This window comes from Homarus americanus, unplaced genomic scaffold (genome assembly GCF_018991925.1).
Source record: "Homarus americanus isolate GMGI-L3 unplaced genomic scaffold, GMGI_Hamer_2.0 scaffold41027, whole genome shotgun sequence".
Classification (NCBI taxonomy): Eukaryota; Metazoa; Arthropoda; class Malacostraca; order Decapoda; family Nephropidae; genus Homarus; species Homarus americanus.
This window is the reverse complement of record NW_024745073.1, coordinates 8,354,653-8,379,527: the sequence shown is the minus strand read 5'-3', so window position 1 is coordinate 8,379,527 and position 24,875 is coordinate 8,354,653. Positions and strand designations below refer to the sequence as shown.

The window sequence follows — 24,875 nt, the reverse complement described above, 5'->3', positions numbered from 1 at the left end:
AGTAAACTCAAAGACTGACCACAGACAGATGTACAGATTGCTATTGAAAGAGACCCACAAACAATACAGAAACGAGTAGGTACAGAATGAATGTGAAGACGATTACAAAAAAATCTGATTTTTTGTAGTGAAGAGCAGATACAGAGTTAAGCCCTAAGGAATTGTATATTAGTTAAGGATGTTTCTTACAACTATGTAAAGGGGGACGTTGGGTTTATGATATTTTTAACAAATTTAACCTAAAAATAAACCTCAAACTCAACCCTGAACAATCTCATCTCTTGTGATTATGAAGCAGTATTCCTTTGTCATTTAGTCATATATTATGTAAGCTACAGTACTCTCATTAGTGTTACTGCCCACCTTCTGCTGCTTTCCTCTGTGTGTTATCCTTAAGGCTTTTTTCTGGACTACTGTCATGTGCGCTAGTTTTTCCACTATCTGATGACAGAACCGAGTCTTGTCGTACACGTGAGCCTCTTATGGGTTCCTTTTCTCTGTAGAAAAGAAACAGAGAATAAAATAACGGAGCATATTAATTTTATTAACACTGTACATATGAATACAACATAACCAACAGTACACGGTTATGATGTTTCTTTTCGACGTTCACAAGTTTAAAAAAAAAAATAAATAAATAAATAAATGACTCAGCAGTCTTAAAGGATGCCATACATCTAAATAATTCAAGGAAAATGAAGTGACGGGTGCATATGTGCTCTTGTCCCCAACCAACAGGTATGAAAAAACAAGCAAAATATACATTAGTTTACTTTAAAAAGAATTAACAACTTACTTTTCACTTTCTTCTTTTTGGACTGTGTCCATATGTGTATTGTACAATGCAGCATATTCGCTATTGGCTTCCATAAGATTGGTGTGTGTGCCCAGCTCAAATACACGGCCATCACGCAGGTACACTATACGATCACACTGTGGTAGGTACTGAGAGGATATCAAATAGACAGTATATTAATAAGAGAGTTTTAAAATGACAAAATAATTATCATACACAGTAAAAGATTTAAACAGGTTTACTTAAAGCATAAACAATCATTAAGTCACAATAATACTGTACAGTACAGTGGTCCCTCGGTTAACGAGCACAATTCGTTCCAGCAGGTTGCTCGTTAACCGAAAAACTCGTAAACCGAAACCATTGTTTCAATGGGTTTTTGGGTAATTGGTTCCAGCTCACCGAAAATTGCCTAAATTCAACAAAAAAGGTAGAAATGTACACTTACTTTGAGGTGTGTATGTAGAAGGCTCCTGGATGATGATGATGATGATGATGATGATGATGATGATGATGATGGGAATTAGAATGGGGGTGGAGGAGAAGGGAGAAGAGAAGGCATTGGGGTGGAAGAGAAGTCACCCCATGGCACCATTTCACCCATAAAATTTTAGTTCTCTTGGTGTAATTCAAGATTATTTTCTTTAAATCAATACTGCACTGCATTATATATTGTCAATATGTAAAATACATTTCAAAATGACCAATAATTTGCTTGGAAACACAGAAAAAAAGCATTTAGTTGAAGAGAGTCTCAAGCAAGATGTTACCTCCACTGAAAACAGAGAGAGACTAATGCCTGTCTGGTGTGTTAACAGGCTGGATGGCATGCCAGAAACTAGTTTCTTTACCTTCAATTATGTTCAATAATTGTTAAAATGACTAAAAAAGTTAATATTAAACTTTTAAAATTATTGAATAGTATAAACTTCTTGATATTTACTAAAATAGTAAGGAATTTAAGCCCTAAAACCGATTACTGTATTGGCGGACTAATACTACAGCTGGTGGACCGCCAAATGCAAGCGAAAACATGTTGAAGTCGGCTCATAAAAAACTCGTTAATCGAGGGATTGCTCGTTAACCGAAGTTAAGAATCTTATGGAAGGTAAATCGTTAACCGAAATCTCGTTAACCGAGGCGCTTGTTAACCAAGGGACCACTGTATATGAATTTTCATGCCAATTTCTTTGTTAAAATAAAAGTACATTAATAAACTTTTTACAGAAAATTCCAGAGTTCTTTTTTGTCCTTCCTCCCTCTGGTTTGTCACCTCAGGAGTCACAAACTATCAATCAACGACAAGAATGAGAATTTTACTCATTATAATTACTTTAACAAACCAGACCATAAGAACTCAGATAATTCAACCTTTATAATCCATTAATGGTCTCACCTTCCCTTTCTCTCATATATCCCAAGAAAGTTTTCCTCTACCTCAATTTATATTCCTTTCTCTGTTTTTCTCAAATTTTCTCAATTCATTCAAAACCTTCAACATTTCAAAACAATTATACTTTAAATTATGAACAGACAATACAAAATTATATTAATACATGCTGAAAATAATGTTGAAGATTAAGAAAGTTGTTATCATCTATCCCAAATTAGTGTTCAGAGATGCATCCTATATTACATATTCTCTGTGTGGGAAAAATACAGTGACAGGTACACGATTATTGGGAGACAAAGGTACCTGAAGTTGGTGTGTGACAAAAACTGTTGTCTTGTCTCGCAGCGCTCCCTTAATGACCCACTGAAAGATGTGGCTACCAACATGAGCATCAACAGCACTCAGAGGATCATCCAATAAATACACTTGTCTGTGAATTAAAGCAATGAAAGATGTTATTTTCACACTACTCACAAAACTCGTTTTTGCTTTTATGATACATTTAATAGAGAAGTGAAATCATGTTTTATAATGTCATCAAAATCAAGCAGCCACTAATTGGAGCTCTGGGATATGACCATTTCCAGATTTGTTGCCTATACAGAGATACAAGGTCATAAAAATACAACATACTTATTTGCATATATTGCTCTGGCAAGAGACAAGCGCTGCTTTTGGCCACCGGACAGATTGATGCCACGCTCGCCTATTTCTGTGAAGTCTCCTGCAGGCATTGCTCCAACATCTTGGTTTAGATTACAAGCATGAATCACTCTGTAGTATCTGTGAACAATTATGACACCAAATTAAATCAAAGAATACAGTATCTGCATTTCCTCTGTACTGTATATTATATTACATAAATCTAAAAAGCAGCTTTTCACTCTATATCCACACTTGTGGCTTGATATCAATCACCTACTGTCTAGTTTTAAGCATAACAATAAAATACCTTGACAGAGTTTTTCAATTATAAAAGGGATTATGATGATTTTGTATTTGTTGAACGATTTTCAATGTAATAAATTCAATAATCTGTAAAGGGAATTATCAACTAACAGCTGAAAACCTGACAAAATCTCACCTCTTGGAATCAAAGGGTTCATCAAGAAGAATATTGTCTCTGAAAGTGGCATTAAGAATCCACGCTTGCTGCCCAACATAAGCACATGCCCCACTTAGACAAACTTCTCCTGACCGTAGACGCATATGGCCGAGCAGAGCACTGACGAGTGACGACTTTCCTGCACCTACAGCTCCACACACTGCAATCAGCTCCCCCTAAAGGAAGAAACATAGCAGAGTTATAAAAGTAATCAATTTATCTAGTAATCTATCTCAGTTTATTAGATGTTTTCACTTAAGGAACTAGGAAATCCGTATACTATACCGTATGACGGTGTATGTGTATTACTTAGATGCCTCAATGTTCTAATTAATCCCAACCTTCTAACAACAATGGAGTGATCTCAATAACCTACTTCACCTCAATGTCCTCCCTCATCAATTTAGATTTTTCCACACTCAAGCTCTGCTACACAGTGATCATTAATAAGAAATTTAGGAGTCATAAATGTCCTCACCTTCTTCACAGACAAGTTGATACCAAAGAGAACCTCACTATACTGGAGGTCTACCACTTTAGGTAATAAACGATCAGCCGGAGACACATAATCAGTTTTTTTCCTGAAAGTGTTAAGTTGTTTTATATTATTATTTTGGCCAATAAACATTACAGTATATAAGACAATTATCAGCATGAGAAGAAAGCCACAAAAGGGTTAGAATGAGTGAGTACAGTGCCGAGGGTCAAATTCTTCAACCCCTGACCTGAGGCCTCGCTGGACTCTGAGTCAACCAGATCAGATGGGATCAGATATTCAGTCCTTCACGTGGGTGAGAAGACTGCTTGCTGTAAATACTTTTTCCACTTTGATAGTGTCAGAATCTCACATGTCACTCACGACAGTTAACCATAAATATTAGGTAATTTTACAATTGACAGTTATGTGGTCAAAGCACAGACTGGTAATCACGGAAAGAAAGGGAGGGGGATCTTACCTTCTTTTCTTCCTTCTCTTTTTATGTAGTGACACAGTATCCCAAGCCAGTGTAGCATCATGAAAAATAATGGCAGTATCTGCATCCTGTGGCTTCTCCACATACGGAGTCAGCTCATCCATTAGCAGGATATTCTGAGAGTTTGGATGACGATTTTGGCTAGTTTTTTAACAAATATTATTATGATCTATGTAAGAAGCAAGTTTCTATATTAAGTTAAGAAATTCAAAATTTTAAAGAACTTATACAAATTACATCATTTATTCTTCAAGTAAAAAATTCATACTGTACATACAGTAGGCACACACTTTAAAAGCTTTGGATATAAAATACATTCCCAAACTGAAAGAATTTAAATCTTAATGCAATGAATTAAGTCATAGGTTAATAATGACATTATTTATTATTTAATTATGAATTTTTTAGAATAATTCTGAACCTCAATGTAACAAAGACTAAGTCAATTTCTTTTGTATTTTTGTTTGAACCACATCAGTGCTCAGATCAGTTAAAAGGTTCACTACTAGACAGTATGTATCAGTCCACTATCTTATCAGTAATGGTTACACTCAGTTAGCCATCACCATGGCTAACTTTAAGCAACATCATCATTGTGAAAGCTGTTTTATTGACATTGGTCATTCTTGCACCAAGGTCCAAAATATTATACAAAACTTTAGTACAGAGCTATATTAATAATAATAATAAGCTTTTGTGTTCTAAAGACAAAACAACTAGAAAGACCCATGTTAGTTATTAAGACAATAATACACATGCATTAACAACTACATTACACCACACTACAAGAATTTTAGAACCATTAATACAACTCTTTCAAACTAGAAATCAACATTCACATGTACAGTACCTGTACAGTATTACACATACATGATGACAATACCCACAACTTCAGGTGAATTATCACCAACATACATGATAAAATTACATTCCACAGAACTTGATGACTACAGATAACACCTTCACCCACAGTACAGTACACACACAATGACAACCTGAGTTATTCCTCCCATAAAAAATGACTTGCTATGATACAACAACAACACACATAAAGACCCAAGCAGTGTCTTAAAGATTAATCCTTCAACAACAACCTCTTACTACCTGCTCCCTCTCCCTTAAAAAATACAAATGTCTAAAAGGTCACCAGGGGTCAACACTACCTAAATATAAATGTTTTTTCAGGAACCTAACCCCATTCATTAAGTGAGGGATATCTACCTGTTAGTTCAACATTCACTCTTATTATCCTTCACTTCACACTGGAGAACTAAACATTCTTTAATTCTTTTCCCTTCATCACCCATATCTTCCACAATCCTTCGATCCCTATAGATTTTAGCAGTAATTCCATCCTTACAACCCTTAAGCTCGTTTACAATCTGTCTCACCTCTTCCTTACTTCTCACTTTTTTTCTCTTTAAACTTTACATTTTTTTATTACCATCTCCATTTATTCTCTTGCCATCTCATCCTATTCATTTCTTTCTAATACAACTTCTTATTCTCTTTAATACTTTGTGTTGACCTTTCCCCCATCTTCTCATCTTTGACTGCCTTTCACGAATATTTATACCCTTCTCTTCCATATACTGTACAGCATCTGGAACACTCAAGATTCACCATCATTTCAGACTGAGAGTGTGTGTCAAGACTCAAGTGTGACTTTAGGAATTTAGCTGCTATTATTTCGTGCACTGCCCACACTGTCAATGTTTCATGGTCTGCTGCATCATATTGTTCACTGTAACAGTGATGCTGCAATATCCTCTTAATTCAGAAATTCTACCTTAATGTAATGGATTCCAAGTCAGAGTGATGCTTGCAATTATGCAAAGATGAAGGATATTACTCTTACTATCAATCAAAAAGTTGAAATATTACTAAAATTAGTCAATGGTGTTTCAGAGATCAATTTTGCTCAACATCATGGTGTTGGAAAAGACAATTTATATCAAAATGCAGAGGGACAAGATTTTGAAATTTCTTTGCTCCCAGTACACAAACAAAAGCACAGCAAGCATAAATCATTGCATGAAGCAATGTCAGCAGATCATGATGCTGTATGAGGACGTCACTTTTAATATTTTATTTGGCTAGGGCCAGTCAATTTTATTCAGCTCAGAAGCAATCCTGGACACAGGGGGTTAAGCAATGGAGACATGGTGGGGTACCTATATCTGGCTCCTTTAATTTACCACTTTGACAGGGAACGGAAGCCAATGCTTGGTATGGCTAACTCTACACTCATCTGTCCCGGGCCAGGAGTTAAACCCTGGACACAGTAGTGAGAGATATGCCAGATAGTTTCACTAAAATAATTGCATAATGGTGACATACCAGTTACACGCATGCCTGTAACCTCATATCTCATAATATAACACTTACCAAAAAAAATTATACAGTACAGTATTCTAATTCTGTATCCTTGCAGTTATATGTCCAGTATATCTTTATATTCATTACATACAAATACACTTTAAAAGCAATTCTTTTTCCAAAACCATAATTTGGACTCTACACCACTCAATAGTGCATCATTTTCAGAAATCCACACACTGCTTGGTCCCATGGTGTTCAGATTTTGGAGCTTTGATTGAATGTAAAGTTTCATAAGAAGTATCCAATAAGTGTTCGGCAATACTGAATTACTTATTTTCTTCTTTTTCTCAACTAAGTACAGTAGATAGATATACAATATAAATAATAGTACAGGTGACTTATATGCAGTACTGTAGCTCAAGAAGTAATATTTACTACCAGTTGCAGTTAATAAGCTTGTTAAAGTATCAGTATTGTATAAAGTAAACAAACTTTGAGATGCATAAAGCAACAACCACCTTCTTTCACCCTAGGAGTGTACAGTATGCCAGATAAAGTAGCGGCCATCACGTCGAATACCAAAAAGAAACTAATTATCTTTTCTATAAAGCAAAAACTACTCTAAGATTAAGTACAGTACAGCATCATCTAATAAGGCATGAAAGATATAACTTATTATTGTGAAATAAAATAAGGAGAAGCAAAAACTCTTGACCGGCAACATGCTTAAACAGTACGACAAGTTCACCTTAATCCTCCTTAAAGAGTCAGCGCCCTCAACAATGGCACTAATAGAAAACCTCAGGATATTGAATGATGAACGAGCATTTCCCAAGAGATAAGAAATCACTGACATACCCTAGAAAAAAAATTATTATTTTTTAATATCTTACATGTATGGTTCTTCTATGAAGCAAGGTGCTTACAAGCCCTTCAATCAAATTTTTCTAGGTAAAATATATACACACATAGAAACTGAACCAATCATTAAAGCTTCCAGCTTAAGCACTGCAGATGAAGAAACAGAGACCTTAACACACAGGCAGTACAGTACTGGACCTGTAAGCAGTGTGAACACATAACATAGCAGATGACAGTTAAAGAATACAAGTTGGTAATAACAGGAAAGAACATCACGTGTATAAGTATGCACTCACATACACGCACACACACAAAACCATACATACAGTACAGTATAACATACGATAAAGGAGTAAAGGAATAGACTAGAGTACTGTACAGCACTTTCAAAATAATAAGTGTCCCAGGGGCTGTAGTACACCACACAGCACATCACACTTCTATAAAATCACACACATAAAAATTCTACATATCACTTTTGTGTACAGCCCAGCACAGGAGCCAATCATATCCTTACACAAAAGCTACTCCATATAATATACCTCATATCTCTTTAAAGAGACTTGTCCAGCCCGAATGCCCGGTACAGGAAAGGTGATGCAATCCATACCTAAGTGTAATATCCCAGACAGTCCAAAATACGACCATGCCTACGACAAACAATCAATTAATAAAGATAACTCGGTTATCTATGTAAAAAAAACATGCTTACAAAAAACAGTCAGAAATTACAATAACCACCGATACTTACTCACTACGACTTGTTTTCACATCAAGGAAAGACACGTGTGTTTTCAGATAATGACCTCGTCACTGCTGTATAAAAAAATGAGAAAGAAAGAATAGAGGACCCCACTGTAGGTTATATATCCTTCATGACTGGCTGAGAGAAGGAGTTTTACAGCAACTTTACTAATAACACTGAATGATAAAATGGGATAAAGTGAGAACATGCTGCCAAGGAGATAAAACTGATGACAACCCGATGGACAACAAACACCAGTACAGTTCATAGAAAGACATATAAACTATAAAAGATGTAAGATAGTATAAACGGTAAATGGAAATATACACCTGTACCAACACTGGACAGATAAAAGAAAAATAGAGACAAATAGAAACACACACATAAACACATGCAAACAGAAACACACAGGTAAACAAGATATACGTACTGACATGTACAGCCACAGATACAAGTCCTATAATGTGCCTTAGACTAAAAATTCTAGAGCCTGGTTGCCCTGAGGTTCCCAGCTGTGGTAACTACTTAAGGCTCTCTGCAGCTTCAAACAAGTATGTATTGGAGCTTTTATCCATGGCTGTACAGTACATTCAAGCACTCACACACTGATATGCACATATATATTTCTATATGTATGCACATGTTCACATATAAACAAACATTCATACATAGTGCCATACATGGAAGCTTGACTCAAGTCTCTATGGTGTATAATTATGTTTTCTCCCACCACCAATTTACCTACTGACTTGGGTCTAGTGGATCACATCATTCCGTACTAGCTGTAAAGAAATGATCCAACTTGTGAAATCTTACTGTGTTGTTCCAAAAGAAAATGAACATTACCTACACCCATTTAGCATATACAGTAGGTCTCAACTTTATGTAATTTAAATCTGATTTGTTGATACTTACCTTAGGAGACTAGCTTGTTGATATCAATGCACAGGTCAACTTGATAATTATGTTAACATCAATAGACGACTTCAGAATGCGTCAATCCTTCATTTGTCTCGTGTAACATTTTCCTTGTAGTTTCTAGTAATATTCTCTAGTACAGTATTACATTTTGATCCCTAAACATGAAGCCTTTCTTAACTTTACATAACCCCCTTTTGAATGTGGTCATCATCATTATGCATCTTTATCCTGTACACTGGGTAGATATATTACTGTCCTGTTCTGATTTACTGAATACACTTTGTTTTAGATATTTCACTTCTGTAAACATCTAAGCCGGTAAGTCTTCCCACAGCACACGACAGAGTAGAAAATGTACTAGAACCAGTTCCTCTTTATCAAAACATCCATCAAACATACACACTCCTCCACTTTGTCTTTCTAACTTTCCTTCAGTTAATATCTGTATTCCCATTCACATCAAACACACTCTTTTACTTTTTCTACCCATAGCCATTCTCTCCACAAGTTCAACCCATTTATGTATGTTAGCATTTGCCTGCTACTGTACTCCCTTCATAACACTAAAACTTTCTCAAAATTTATCATTCTGCTATATACATTTTTTTCATTGTGTATCAACTGTGTAAAAATCCTTCAATGCTGTGTCTACCAACTCAGCAGCTGCCCCAGTCCCTGTTTCCTTGAGACAATCCTAATCTTATCCTAAGCTATTTTAAATGTAATCTAACTTTATCCTAATATAATATGACCACAATCTGAGCTGAGTTACAAATGAAAATAAATATACTGTCTATATAGTGTAAAGTATATGGTAACAAAATGTAACCATATCTCATCCATCTAGGTGAGTCCACCTGGGATCTGGAAGGCACAGTGTAACAGCATATACTGACAATAGCTGGAGCTTGAAATAATTTGGCTTGAGTGATTCAAGAGGTGTCAATCATCTGTAAACTCAATTCCTGAGTGAAGCATAGCCATTGTCTAAACTAAGCAGCTACCAAACAGGAAGGTACTACCGCCTGGGAAGATATTGGAAGCATAATGTGTTGTCTAATGGTAGACCCTGCTGCCATATGGCATCACAAAAATTGTGACCAAGTCCCAGGTTGCTGATCTGACTTTCTGCTTCATTTACACACAATTGCAGGGTTTCAATTGTTTCTCTTACTTTGACAATACAACATACATAATGTTTATCATTTCTCATTCTTGATTTATTTTTTTCGATTTTGTATTTATTTATGATAATGATTGTTTAATATTTTCTTTTTTTTGTGAGTATTTTGTTATTAATATTTATTAATTATTATAATAATAATAATTGTTATTATTATTATTATTATTATTATTATTATTATTATTATTATTATTATTATTATTACTATTACTATTATTATTATTATAATATTTTCGCCCCCCAGGCCCTGATGTGGGTCAGTAACCTGTGCCCGGGTGGGCTTATCCCCGTAAAGAAAAAAAAAAATACTACAAGCTCCCTTGGGAATGCATCGCAGGTCTGCCCCAGATGACTGGTGGTAGTTCTCACACAAGCCTCTCGTGAAGACACAGGAATACACGTACAGTTGCACCCCGCTTAACGCGGTCAATTGAACCCACAGGGTACCGCGTTAAGTGAACAACAGAACATATGGGATTAATTCCAATAGAGACTGGCCCGGCCCCCAAACTCCACTTTTTGACGACACACAACTATGTTGTAGTAAAAATACTATCTTAACTTTATGATGGTATGCACACACAAATAATAATTAAGAGAAATATCAATAATATTAGGTTTTTTAACACTTACAATAGTAGAAAAGATGGCTGGACACATGGGGATGGGGGGTTGGTTCCGAGGCAGAGGGCAGATTATTGGCCCTCACCTGTATCACTTGTATCAATTGTATCACTATCCAACACAGAGGCTTGCAGGGCCTCTTTGTCAAACCCCTCAAAGTCCATATAAGTCCATATCCTCACTATAATTATCACTGACTTGGGCCGGCTGTGGTGGGTGGCGGGTGAAAAACTCGGTAATGTTTTGATGACTGGGCGACCTTGTGCGCATCGCGCCCGCGCCGCTTCCCGCGTATATGAGTAGATGAACCGCGTTAAGTGAAAGTTCGGTTCTGGCGAGGCACCGCGTAAATGAGAAATCGCATTAAGTGAAACCGCGTTAAGCGGGGTACAACTGTACTGTAGTCACACACATAAAGAGACACTATGGTTTTATATATACCGGGTACATGAATTACCCGATAAATACTGTACATACTTACATTCTCACCTTAAAATATTATATCCAAGAACAAAACTGAAGGCTTGTAGTATGATGCCTCATTTTATAAGCAAAGGAGTGTAACAGGTGAGCCAAGAGACACCTACCACTAGATGTCTTTTGAGCCTCATTTAGTCAGTACATAATTTAATGGTTGATCACACAATGAAGGTGGTTAAGGCCAGATAATGGTCACTTACAACAGTAACACTTCACACCATGAACCAAGATCCAGTAAGGATTCAGGTTCATACACTCTTAAACCTTTTCAGCCATAAAGGTGAGGTTCATACTTCTACCTCTTCAGTGAACAAGAACCCATACTGGACCTTGAGTCAACTGCTCAACTGGATTCAGGTATATAATTAGATGCTACGTATAGTAAATAAACATTACCTGACCAAGTTCATATGCTTAGTGTGAGTTATTTGATTTGATTTAATTTGAATTACCATTAAATTAATACCCCCTCTGGAGTTTTTTGTGGAAGGTGTTGCCTCAGTCAGTTGCAACAATCCAAGTCATAAAATGTGATTTGCATTGAATTTCATACCGATATTAGGAAAATAAAATAAAGCTCTGTTATAAGACGTAAGAAACACTTTGTGGTACTGTACATTGATTCATTGATTTATGGAACTTAGGTTCAAAGCCAGGCACTGGAGTCAATAGGTCAATCAACACAATGCAGAATTGTACAGTAAAATATCTGTCAATCAAAAAGTTTGGGACCAAGAAGCTTCCTTAAAATGAATACTTGCATAAAGTGGATATTATCAAGAGCATGTGTCAAAAGGAACCATGTACAGTAATACTAATTAACCAGAGTACAGTAAAGGTACTTGGGTCAGTTTGGGTACATTATTAGTTTCTGTAAATATTGTACCTGTACAATAACTGATTTCATTATTCTCTAATACTCAGTGTTATAAAGTCTATAAATAAGCATTCAATGAGTCATCTTTCTCCTACAATCTCCATGTAACTTCCTCCCTAAACTCATGTGAAGGAAATTAAGCTTGTCACTCATACCACACCACACTATGCATACCATCCCTCAACCAGTTGCCTGAGTGTCCAATGACTCTCAAGTAATATGTAGATAATTCAATGAAAGAAAATTAATGTTTATTCCTAAATTTCCTTCTTAAAATGCTCAAATCTTTCAAAAAATAAATTATTTTGTAAAGTAGATTTTCTGTTGACAGATACTTCACTGTACTGTACCTTATATTAACATGAATGATAGAGTAAACTAAATGTAAAGGCTAACCTGAAAACGAATCAGAGAAATTCTTCCTTGTGCTAAAAGCAAACAATAAGTTGAAGAAGAGAAGCCATTTCTTATGACTGTGTTGAATACCATGAGAAGAGAATAAGCCTGAAAAGAATGCATAAGGAGTACAGTAGTCACAAAAATATTCAATGAATGTAGGTCTGTCCCAACTGGCCAAAGCAAAAGAAGTTGACTTTGCTTCTAACTGTATAAACGCATACATACGAGCGTTATTGACATAGTGACGACCTTGATGTTTACTGTTCATGAAAATCCATTTTCTGTGGTAACAATATCCCCAGAGTCTGTAGAATGGTCAAAATCTGTGTAAAAAGTAGAGCACCTAAAACAGCCTTTAAAATGATGTGCAGCATTTATTAGTTGTGGGAAAGAAAGAACAAGGAAGGGAGGTGTGACTGTGATGAAGGGCCCAGCCGCCTCCCCAGCTCATCACTGATACTTCCCCACTCAACACCAAGACCACCAGCATATACCATACATCTTATTTTCCTGCTACTGGTAATGACTGGGCATCCCTGGATATAGTTTGTTCTCTTCTACCGACTCTGGAGATACTACATACATGTCAAGGTCATCACTAAATTTGGCAACACCTCATATAAACATACAAATGTGTTTTCTAAACATTACAAGTCAATGGATATTCAAGAGGGTCTATAATACAAGTCTACTGCATGTTACTAGTAATTATACTTATCATGATTCTAAAACAACCAAAAATTTGATGAAGTGTCACCAGTCTGATCCATCTCACTGACCACATCAGATCCCAGACAGCTCAGGAAAATTACACAGGTATGGTAATGCTAGACTTGCAAACACAGTCAATCAGGGTATACAGTACTAGGTGAAAACTGCAGGCTCTTGGCAATGGATCTGTTGAATGGTGTAAATCATATCTTAACAGCAGGAAACAGCCTTACTGTTTACCTGCACTGTCTCGGCACACAGGAAACTGTATACTCCCACGGCCTACGTGCACCGTATACCTATATTGTTTATATTAATGCTGAACTATATAACTGCATAGTTTATAAACATGCTTATCCAATTGTTAAACCTGAGGACAATTTTACTTACTCTATCATTATTTGTTGTGTAGTGAGGCCACTTTCTTACAAGAATTCAATATTTTACACCAAAAGAAAAAAAAACTTTAAGATTCTAAAGACAGATGCACAATAGAACAAGCCAAGTAGAGATAAGGTTTTCTGTAAAATATATGGCAAATTTGGGTCTTCGTTTAATTATTACCCACGAAGAAAGTCATTCTAAGAACTGCTGAGAGTTATGGATACATTTTAATTTCCTAAAACCAGAGATACAGTGTAAATGCTTCACTCCTCCAGGATACTCCCCTCTAATGACATGATCAGGGCCAAGTCTTTCCTCAGTTCATCAATTATCAGAACCTTTTCTCATTTCTTTCAAATCTCTTTCACCCTGTGCTTTCCATTTATTATCATTCTCACTTCTCACAAATAAACTGTGACATAACTAAGATACTGTACTGAGCTGTGCAGAAAACAAATCATACATAAAATGAGGCAATTAAGTTTGAATAAGACAGTGTTTACCTGCACTCTTGAATGTGACAAAAGATTCATAAAATGATTGAATGTGTAAATGAAATTATGATAACCTTATGCTACCTCTTGCTATCACAACATGATGCATATAAAGAATCTCTTATTGGCAAACTATTCAAGATAAAAAAACTCAAAACTTCATTACCTGAGCTGCAGTAAGATTATACCCAGCACCAATGTGAGCCAAGAAAGTAATAATGGCAGCAACTATTGGTACAGTTGGCGCCATAGCCAGGCTGATGCTCTGCACATATGCCGACTTCTCTAGTAATCGTCTCTCACGACCACGTATCTCTGAAGTGTTTCATATGGAAAATATTTCATTCTGTCCGAGAAAAGTGTAATCATTGGCTATAGCTGCCAAAAGATAAACTAATTTTACTTAGAACAGCAATCGTGTTTACATATAGGCACTGAGATATTTTGTATACAAGAAAGACAAACTGGATGATTATAAACAAAATTAAGTACCTGTAGTATGTGTTCTAACATTAAATTCAGAGCACAGTGGGAGGTCATGAGCAGTCACACAAGTAGCCAGAGGACTATGAAAGTTTATACATGCATATAGTAACCAATATTCAAATCCCCAATAGTCAGCTTGATGTGGTGGTGAGAATATGAACACCTGATCAAGTATAAGTCACACATGTACTGCATAAACAGTACATCAGTGAAAACCATGAGTCTCAATACTTCAGAGGAATATCTTTGCTTGGTAGAACTTTTGATCTTGTGATGGTGAATAAGCCTGGCTAAGAGTTAAACAAATCGATATTGATAATCTTAATGTACAGGTCAATATTAATATACCTATACAGTACCTGAAATAGTAGAAGCAAAGCTCTTCTCCCAAGCATACATCTTGATAAACTTCACACACATGAGGAGTTCATTCATCATGCGGACTCTCTCATCAGTCACGGTAACTGTACGACGACGCAAATATCCGGTTAAACGCGAGAGTCCATACTAGAAAAAAATGTAAAAGAATTAATATTGGCAGTAAAATATATACTAATCAATGATATATGACTGAGAAGACATTCCATCATCATCATTTAAATATTCTCTCCAAACACAACTGCATACACCAGTAATAACTAACTCTTTATTATCTTTACTACCAACCTTCTCAAGAGTGACTAGGAATTTCCCCCAGTACTCTCACCATACACTATGTTCATTAAAAGTGTCATACATTAAAAACATTACCTGGAATGGATAGAAAAGAAGAAAAGCCACCATGCCAAACAGAGCCCACGGTCCCAGGAGCCACAGAATATATACCACTCCACCAATCGCCACCAAGGGACCTCCAACGATTAGTGGACCAATTACCACTAAATCATATATCCGCTGAGCATCATTGGCAAATAGATTTATCACCTGAATAAAGAATATAAATGTTAGTTCAAACACTTCTTACTCAAATAAAAACAATAGTACAATATGAATTGAGTATCAGTTGATATGTAATAAGTACTAGTGGTGAGTTCTGAGTAAACCATCAAAATATTCCACTTCCCTAAATGAGTCTCCATCTACATTACAACATACAGTATTGATATTTACTTTTCCTTACAATAAATATCTTGCAAAGCACATAAAAGACCTAATGTACATTACTGTACTTCTACAGTACTGTACAGTGGGTCTCAATAATTCATGGATTAGGTACCAGGAGACATCATCAATTATCAAATTGCAAATTTCAGTTTAACTGATTTAAATGGAAATACAGCAATTACTTAGGTTTCAGATGCCAAATAATACCCATAAAATGTTCCAAAACTGCTTTAATAAACAATAAGTATCATATATAATACAGGTACATTAAAAACCATACTAACACATAGATATTGTACTAAAAGTAATTCTCCCTAACACTAACATGAATTATTCAGAGTCCACTGTACCACATGCATTACAATACTGTACTTACCTCCCCAACACTTTTATTTCCTAAGTTTGACATTCTCATTAGCTTCTTATACACCAATCCAAGACATGCAGCTCTCAAACGAATCCCATTTCTAAAGTAGAGTATACAAAAATACCTTTAAATACACTTAATCTAGATTAAGGATAAAATGAAAACTTCAAAATGAAAGAATGCATTACAAAATCCCAAGTTAGGATTTGGCTACATAATTACTGGTACTTCATTAGCTAATAAAATAAAACAGGTTTTATTACACACACAAAAAAATCCCACTGAAAACCTTGTTACTGACCCATTAATTCATCATCACAGATCTTAATATTAAAGGTGAAAAATTAGATGTATACAACTGAAAATTTAAAACAATCAAATATTACTTTTGACTCAAGAAAAAATAAGACTGGCTTCCTACCTATAGTTGATGCACCAGACCAAACAGAAGAGAATGATACGCATACACTCTGTAAACAAAAGACCTAGTGTCCATGCCACTCCATAGGAAATAGGATCATCCGTCGATAACCAATTAATTAGATAGCGCATGAATATGGTCTGTGAAAGAAGATTAATTTTTGTTACTCAATGTAAAAATGAATAAAAAGCTGCACAATTTCACCTCCAATACTTCTCTAACTACAGTATACCAAACAAGACCTCAGTATCTGACTGATGCTCTATGACAGGAGGAAAAATTTATCATTAAATATTTTCACTGAAACTTGATGACTGGTACATTGTCCTGGACCTAGTACAGGTCAGTATAGTGATGTATTGACTAAAATTAAGATATGCTGTACTGTACATGCGTCTTGCTTCTCAATCCCCGTAGGTGCCAGATAACCTGGGTTTTACGGTATATTGAATGCAAGTTAAATATATGAGCTAGAGGTTATGCAATTTGCTGTCAGAAACTTTAAATTTAAAGACGATCCTCATTTTATGGCAGCAACATCAGTCTTTTCTTATTTATTTTTCACTAAATTCCACCACAATATTAATATCAAAATGCATAAATATTAAATTTGCATTTGTCAAAAAAAAATCAAAACAACTTACCGGTCCAAGGAATCCTAAAATTAGAGTAATGAAAAACATAACGAGACCAATGAGGAGACGGGTTCTCAAAAACGGCCACACAGCTCGCTGCAGGGAAGCATCATCTTTTCCATTCCTTTTAATTTCTTCATTCCACAAATTTTCTAACCTGCAAATTCCAAAAAGGCTCAATAAATACATGACCTGTTGTGTTTACGTGCAATATGTACTGTAATGTATATGAATAAAAGGTTTCTGGAGAAGATGTTGTTTATTATCAAGGGCTATTTTCATATGCCATGGCACCTATCATACAGCTAATGTCTATTGACATGCACTGTAGGCGGCTACGGCCAACATCAAGAGACACCATCAATTTCCACCAAGTAAGTTAGGAAAGTAGGAGGAAATTAAGATACCCCTGTACTGTATATAAATACAATATCTGTAAAGGTAAAAAACAAAAACAAAACAAAACTATATAAGTAAAGACGACCCACTGACTACCTCATGGTAACACTGCCACCAGCCAACACCCAAATATCAGCCCATGTTGACCGCCAACATCCCTGGCCATTATTGTGTATATTATAATGTTATTGCCAGTAGAGAGAAACACCCACCAGAGTACTGTAGTTGTAAGACAAACTTTTTTTCCATACTCTGTTATTCTGCATCTGTCTACAACTTTATAAGAATATTTACTGCTTTTGCAAGATATAAGAGTAAAGTAAGGTGAGCTAGGTCTTGAGTCAGCCATTAATTCATTTGACTTTACCTGAAGGCAACAGGGTGAGAGAGGGGCAGTACCTGAACTCTATGGGTTATATTCAAAGCTCTAAACGAGCCACAAAACTAAGATATATATTACCTGTCAGCATTATAGAGGCACATATCATATTTTGAACATATGGGAATATCTTCATCCTTAAGACCTGTCTTATATGCTTTCCACATGAGGTTTGTGATCCAAGACAAGGTGGTGAAGCTGTATAAGCCAGCTTTGTCTACTGGCATTTCATCCTTCACTCTGAAATTTACAAGGAAATCATTAAGTACTGTAATTGCTTTGTTTTGGCTGAACGAGATTGCTCAAATTTAAGCTAAGAATAAATTATTGCAAACTCAAGAGTAAATACCTGTATGTCTAGGAAATAAACTTTAAAAATTCCTTAAACACTTACCAGTATATTTGTAAATACAAATTGTAGTACAGGTACTGTACAGTATAATGTTTTGCAAGTTTGTACAAGTAAGTTTCAATTTCAAATGTCAATTACATATGCTAAAAATAAAATCATGTATATACCCAACACAGTATTTAAAATTAAAGACACTCAAGAGTGAGACACAAGGCTGGTGGAGCCTTATATCAACTTGCTATCATCATCTTGGAATGATCTGGAATTATTTGCACCTCTTCACCCTTCTCCTGCCCTCAGTGGCCCCTCACCCACACCTACAAGCCACAGCCTGGTTCACCACCCACACTGCACCACAAAAACACACTGCTGCACCACAACCACCTCTTGCATCACAACCACCAGGGCTTAACAGTTGTCAGTTACTCTACCTAACTTCACAGACTCATAACTCACCATCCATGATGAGCACAAAGTTTCCACATGGTTTTCATGGCTTCTAAATTGATGTAGTATTCTACTTCATAAGAAAAAAATATTTAATTTAATTTCTCATATATTTTTGTTGTTTCCCAAATGGCGCAGTTATTGGGTTAATACTGGCGATAGAGGTGTGAACAAGTTTCTAAGGATGTGAAGGTAATATCTGTTGTTAAATGACAATTAAACACAGACCACTTACACAAAATATCACATCTGCTTCACACGAGGGAGTTCACTATGTACTGTACCTGTTGTTTCACCCACTGCAATGCTTCCAAAATATCAACACTGTATAAACTTCAAGTAAATGGATCTTCATGTAATACTTAGGTGATTTTCGAAGAGGAATAAAATGTCCAAATGATGTTCGGTAACGTGCAAATGACGGGTCTCGTTGGTACTTGATGGCTAATTCATCATAGCGTTCGTGGCGCAGATCGCGGGCAATGGCGGCCTCATTCAGAGAAAATCCTCTTTCTAACGTACATTCCATCCCCATGTATCTGGAAACAATCCATCAATTCCTAATAACAATGACAATAGTAACATATTAATTATCATTATGTCCGGGTACTGTATTCATATTTCCAAAATAATTTATTACAGGTTTGAACAGTGTAGATCCACAGAGAGGATAACTATTCTAACCTAACTTAATCTAACTAATCTACCCTAAGCCCTACTTAACCTAACCCAATCCAATATAACCCAACCAATTTTATCCTAACCTAACGAGCTTTAAAAACTAAGGGTGAACATGAGTCTAATTTTTAAGCAACAGGTCTATGATGAAATGGGTACAGTATATAATAAAATTCTAAGATTTGAAAACTTTAAAGTAGACATTAAAATTCTAAGCAATTACTATATCATTAAAGGCCTAACAAAACAATACCCTGTACTGATCAATTTTATTCACTTTATTAGAAAGACAAAACATAATTACTTACCCTTCATCAAGTGCATCATCTATTTCTGCACTTATATCTACTCCACCTTCATTATCACTCTCCTCATCATCACTCGACTCTTGTCCTCTGCCGCCAAAGGTCACAATTTTGGTAGCTACTTCATTAGGCTCAGGTAAGGGTTGGGGCGCTATCTTCATTGAATTGTCTGAAGTACTTTTTGGAACACTGTCATCCTCTGAGGTAGAATCTTTTGTTTTCAATATAGTTGGTATACTTTCCTCTCCAGGATGATTCTGTGGGCACTCTATGGAGTCCCTTTTCTGCAAAATGCATGAGTACTGTAGTCTGATCATCAGTGTACTGTAGTTGTTACAGTACTTATATACAATACAGTACAGTATAAGATACCATGAATCACATTAACAATGTTAAGGATCTTATGGGGAAAATGTGGGGGTAAATAATTTATATTATTTTAGGCCCACCCCTGAAAGACAACATTATATGAGGAAGGACTTTTCTCCTTCATGTTAAAAGCCTGTGGTGGTTATTTTGCTCTCATATACTGTACAGTACTCCAGTTACACTACTGTGACTAGGTGTAAGTACAGTATACTAAGGCAGTCTTACCCCTGGATGGGAGAAAGAAAACCATTTTGAGGACAGCACTCATGCAAATACAATAAAATGTTTAGCACTTCAAAACTTTATCTTTATATCTTTTTACTAACCACAAAACTTTCCTAGGCACCATAAACAACCCATACATTTCTATGAATCTAAATATATTTGTTTAACTAGTCAGTTGAGAGCTTTGAAATTTAATACTTTCATCTTAAATTACAGTACAGTACAGTACAGTATTGGACTCTACTTGAAGAAAGACAACTTACTATTAATTCCATGTCATCCCCTTCAGAGTCTGAGGTGTCTTGCTCAGCAGGATCCATTATAAGAGATTTTCCTTAACTATTTCATGTATGATTATCTAAAAAGATTTTAAAGCATGTTAGTTACCATTACCATATACAGTATTAAGATTTAAACTTCATAATAAGGAACTCATCTTAACATTCACTTTTATATCGAGCAATGATCACATAACTTTTTGTAATTTTCATGAGGTAAAAAAGCTTTTATCTTCTATGGATATATTTAATCACTTATGTGCTATACATGTACAGTATACTGCACAGTTCTGTATACTGTATAGCTATAGTACAGTAGAGAACTCAGGACTGTGGATGCTGGTTAGCCAGCAAAATTAGAATAGATTAATATAGAAAACAACTTCTTTCTTACTTATAGAATACAGTACAGTATTCCCAAAAATTATGAGGATTGCCAATTTTCTTTTTTAATTTTTGCTATTTTATTGTCTAGAAATAATCCATGTTAACCTGTGGTTTTCCCACCATTTTTAATTATTAACATGCTTTTCAACCATTTCATACACAGGAATGATTCCCAGCAACTGTTCAATACACTTTCCAACATTGTAATTGCACAGCATATGATTTATCGGAGATAAAAGGCATTTATTGTAAAGCATTTTAAGAAGCACAGAATAGCTAACGCATTAGCTTTCCCGGACTATCATTACAAAATACAACATTGTAAAACCGTCTTGGGAATAACTGTTGTACAACACAGTCTTCAGAAAACAATAAAATTAGGAGAACTGTTATTTGGACACAATACAGAAAGAAATAGTGAAGAAAATATATGGAAAATTATGGAAAGAAGACAAAAAAGGAAAAAAAGTCAATCAGTCAACAATAAATAAGAATAACACAAAAAATTGGACCAGTTGTAAAGGTTGGTGGTCCCCGAACTCCGGGAGTCCGAGGTGGGAGCTTTAAGCCACACTACACGCTCTCACCTCGCTGCAGCTGTTCGCATACATAAACACGCAATACATTGAATTTCAGGTTAGTTTTAAGTAGTAATTTTTGCATTTACAGAACTTTAATCAACTTGTTCATCTTTATTTAAAGTATCTAAACAGGTTTCAACTAAGCACATCCTTTTCAATTCTTTCATGCCTTACGCTTTGTTTTAGGTCCTATCCAACACAGTATACTACCGTATATAGAATTATTTTTATTATTATATCACAGTTATTTATTGCCTTAAATGCCTCCAACTCTTCAATATTAATCAAAATATTCTACATAAGCGGCCATGATCCGCGTTATTTTCACCGGGAGAATTCGCTGATTGGCTGTTAGCTATTTGTGCCACTTGAGCCCTGCGAAAGGCTAACGCCTCCTCGAGGTGTTAGCTCAAGTGCTATGCGCACAAATCAAAAACAGCATCGGCGCATACAGAATAGCTATGGTGTTAGCTATTCTGTGCATCGAAAATGCCTTACAATAACCGCCTAAAGTGAACAAACCTAACCTAACCTAGGTAGGTAACGTTGATTCATTTTATCTCCGATCAATCATTAAACGTGGTAAGGTCGAGAGTGTTTCTCTGTACAGTAATGGACGGTCAAGTAAATATCCTGTATACCTTTAATAAATATGGCATCAAGGGGAGGAAAAGTATGTAAGTAGATCAGTGTTCAGGACAGATAATTCACCAGAATAATATTAGGATATTTCCAAACCATCGTCATTTTTTAGATATAGGGTATTCTTAAAGTACAATAAAAAATATATATTTAAAAAAATTGTCCAATGTTGCTAGTTAACCCAAGCTCTCCTTCCAGAGTAATACAGTACAGTACCTGGATTTGAATACTGTACTATGCAAATCAACATAATGGTTTTAACGCCAAAAAGCTGCTGCTTGATCATAAAAAAGCGCTCTACTATTACCAAAGACCATATAAAAAAATATGATAATACCACTTTTGGCGGTTCAATTTATGAAAGTAGCCAGGTTTCTATTTTTCCATACAAAATAAGAGTAAATTTTCACTTTAGGACATGAGTTCCTAGGGGTTGACCAACATGTTTTCCCAGTGTATTTTGATGTTTTAAACGAATCTTACCTCCGTTTTGGGCGGAAATTGATCGTTTTGCTCCCCCCCCCCAACAATAATGGGGGGAGCATGAGTAATCGGGGTTTTGGGATGGAGGAGAAAATGAAAACGAGCCATCTAACCTAACACCTAGCCGGGCTCCACCCCGGACCCCTGGCAGGCCTAGCATAAACTAACTTAAATATTTCAACAGTTTAAAACTGTGGGGTGCACCATGTCCGAAAGTACAATACAGTACCTTAGTTAGAAGTGGAAGGACCAGGGATACATAAGAATTGGATAGAATGATAGTATTTCTCCTAAAACTCAGCAATAAACTTAAAATAATCGGAGAAGCATAAATAAAAACCAACCACCGCCATTGTGAGACTGGTCAATGAAATTAAAATCCGTACCCAGGCTGCTTCCTCTGAAAAAAATAAAATGTGATTGGTCGAAAAAAATTCGCGTTATATCAATACATCATTGGTCACCACTGGAAGACGTCAGTCAAAGCACATGCGTGATGTGCCGATGTCTCCTCACAGACCAAGACTGAAAACTACTTAAAATCAATTAAATTCAATTGTGTTGCTATTATCCATTTCCGCCATGTATATATGGGGTTCAAAATGCTCAGAGTAGAGAGATGTAAATGTTTCAATGGTTTATAACTTTCGGGGGCACTATGTCCTAAAGTAAAATAATACCAAAATAAGTTTTTATCCTATGGTTCTTGTGATTGAACGAACCTGACCTCCGTTTCTCGTGCTAACAGCCTTAACCTAACCGAACTGCAATCTGGCTACTATCCTAAATTGACCCTTTTGGCTTTTAAACACCTTCAATTTATTTCACATAATTTATGCCGAGTCATACTGACTGAGAGCTGTTTTGCCTGGGGTTGAAACAAGGTAAATTTCTATTGTGTAAAAATACCGAGAAGAGACATGTTTTTAGATATGATTCACTCGTAAGGGAGGACAGTAACGTCAAAAAGGCAGGTCCTGCAGCTACCACATCAGGATAACGCGTTAAGTATAACCTGCTATATTACTCATCAATACTCACACAATATATGCTAGTAATATCAGAGGACCGTGAGCTGGTGTCATTAACACAGAGAAGTACACAATTAACTCCCACCATTACTGAACAACTCCTACACCCCGGCTCATATGGGTATCGCCTCGGTAATTCCTCCTTAGGGTAGGTCCATAAGTCAAGATATATTGATGTTAAATTTAGATTATATTGCTTTTAATTAGGTTAGGTTTAATTTATATATGAATTATATAATATGATAATAATTGTAGGTAAAGTGGGGCTTAACTTAATGAGATTTGAGAAAGACGTACCTTTCCTTTCCTATATCTTTTCACCGTTACCACACCAACGGGTTGCTGTCCCACAATAGGAGAGGACTCACGGTGACGGTGGTGGCCCCGAGTACTGTACGTCACCCCCAACACTGTCAAGTACTGAACCAAACAATAGAGATACAGAGTAGATAACAATATTGACATGTCTGAGAGCCTGAGCTCTCTTACTGGCACCTAGATCACTTCCGTCTAGAGTCTAGAACACCACCATCCAGAACACTACCATCTAGAATACTACCATCTAGAACACTACCATCTAGAACACTACCATCTAGAACACTACCATCTAGAACACTACCATCTAGAACACCACCATCCAGAACACTACCACCTAAAACACTACCATCTAGAACACTACCATCTAGAATACTACCATCTAGAACACCACCATCCAGAACACTACCATCTAGAACACTACCACCTAAAACACTACCATCTAGAACACTACCATCTAGAATACTACCATCTAGAACACCACCATCCAGAACACTACCACCTAAAACACTACCATCTAGAACACTACCATCTAGAACACTACCATCTAGAACACTACCATCTAGAACACTACCACTACCATCTAGAACACTACCATCTAGAACACTACCATCTAGAATACTACCATCTAGAACACCACCACTCATAGAACACTACCACTACCATCTAGAACACTACCATCTAGAACACTACCATCTAGAACACTACCATCTAGAACACTA

The 24,875-nt window shown here is 36.0% G+C and overlaps 1 protein-coding gene across 8 annotated transcripts in view; it reads right to left on the bottom strand.

The window, feature by feature from the left end:
• Positions 1 to 24,365, bottom strand: part of LOC121878465 (multidrug resistance-associated protein 5-like) — a 38,846-nt gene extending 14,481 nt beyond the window's left edge. Inside the window, exons 1-20 of one of the 8 annotated variants that reach the window (XM_042384700.1) lie at positions 24,136 to 24,365; positions 20,700 to 20,794; positions 19,846 to 20,126; positions 19,222 to 19,398; positions 18,142 to 18,300; positions 17,292 to 17,439; positions 16,648 to 16,787; positions 16,236 to 16,326; positions 15,506 to 15,679; positions 15,115 to 15,262; positions 14,436 to 14,584; positions 12,678 to 12,785; positions 7,994 to 8,101; positions 4,251 to 4,384; positions 3,773 to 3,875; positions 3,274 to 3,470; positions 2,823 to 2,972; positions 2,493 to 2,619; positions 797 to 945; positions 364 to 497 (exon numbers count right to left, since the gene is read on the bottom strand). In XM_042384700.1, the coding sequence (XP_042240634.1) occupies positions 364 to 497; positions 797 to 945; positions 2,493 to 2,619; positions 2,823 to 2,972; positions 3,274 to 3,470; positions 3,773 to 3,875; positions 4,251 to 4,384; positions 7,994 to 8,101; positions 12,678 to 12,785; positions 14,436 to 14,584; positions 15,115 to 15,262; positions 15,506 to 15,679; positions 16,236 to 16,326; positions 16,648 to 16,787; positions 17,292 to 17,439; positions 18,142 to 18,300; positions 19,222 to 19,398; positions 19,846 to 20,126; positions 20,700 to 20,756 (2,734 nt within the window). In that variant the 5' untranslated portion in view covers positions 20,757 to 20,794; positions 24,136 to 24,365. Of the gene's footprint in view, positions 1 to 363; positions 498 to 796; positions 946 to 2,492; positions 2,620 to 2,822; positions 2,973 to 3,273; positions 3,471 to 3,772; positions 3,876 to 4,250; positions 4,385 to 7,338; positions 7,450 to 7,993; positions 8,102 to 12,677; positions 12,786 to 14,435; positions 14,585 to 15,114; positions 15,263 to 15,505; positions 15,680 to 16,235; positions 16,327 to 16,647; positions 16,788 to 17,291; positions 17,440 to 18,141; positions 18,301 to 19,221; positions 19,399 to 19,845; positions 20,127 to 20,699; positions 20,795 to 23,848; positions 23,993 to 24,135 lie in introns of those variants that run through there. The other 7 variants (XM_042384697.1, XM_042384699.1, XM_042384698.1 and 4 more) reach the window with 7 other exon arrangements.
• Between the last annotated feature and the right edge of the window lie 510 nt (positions 24,366 to 24,875).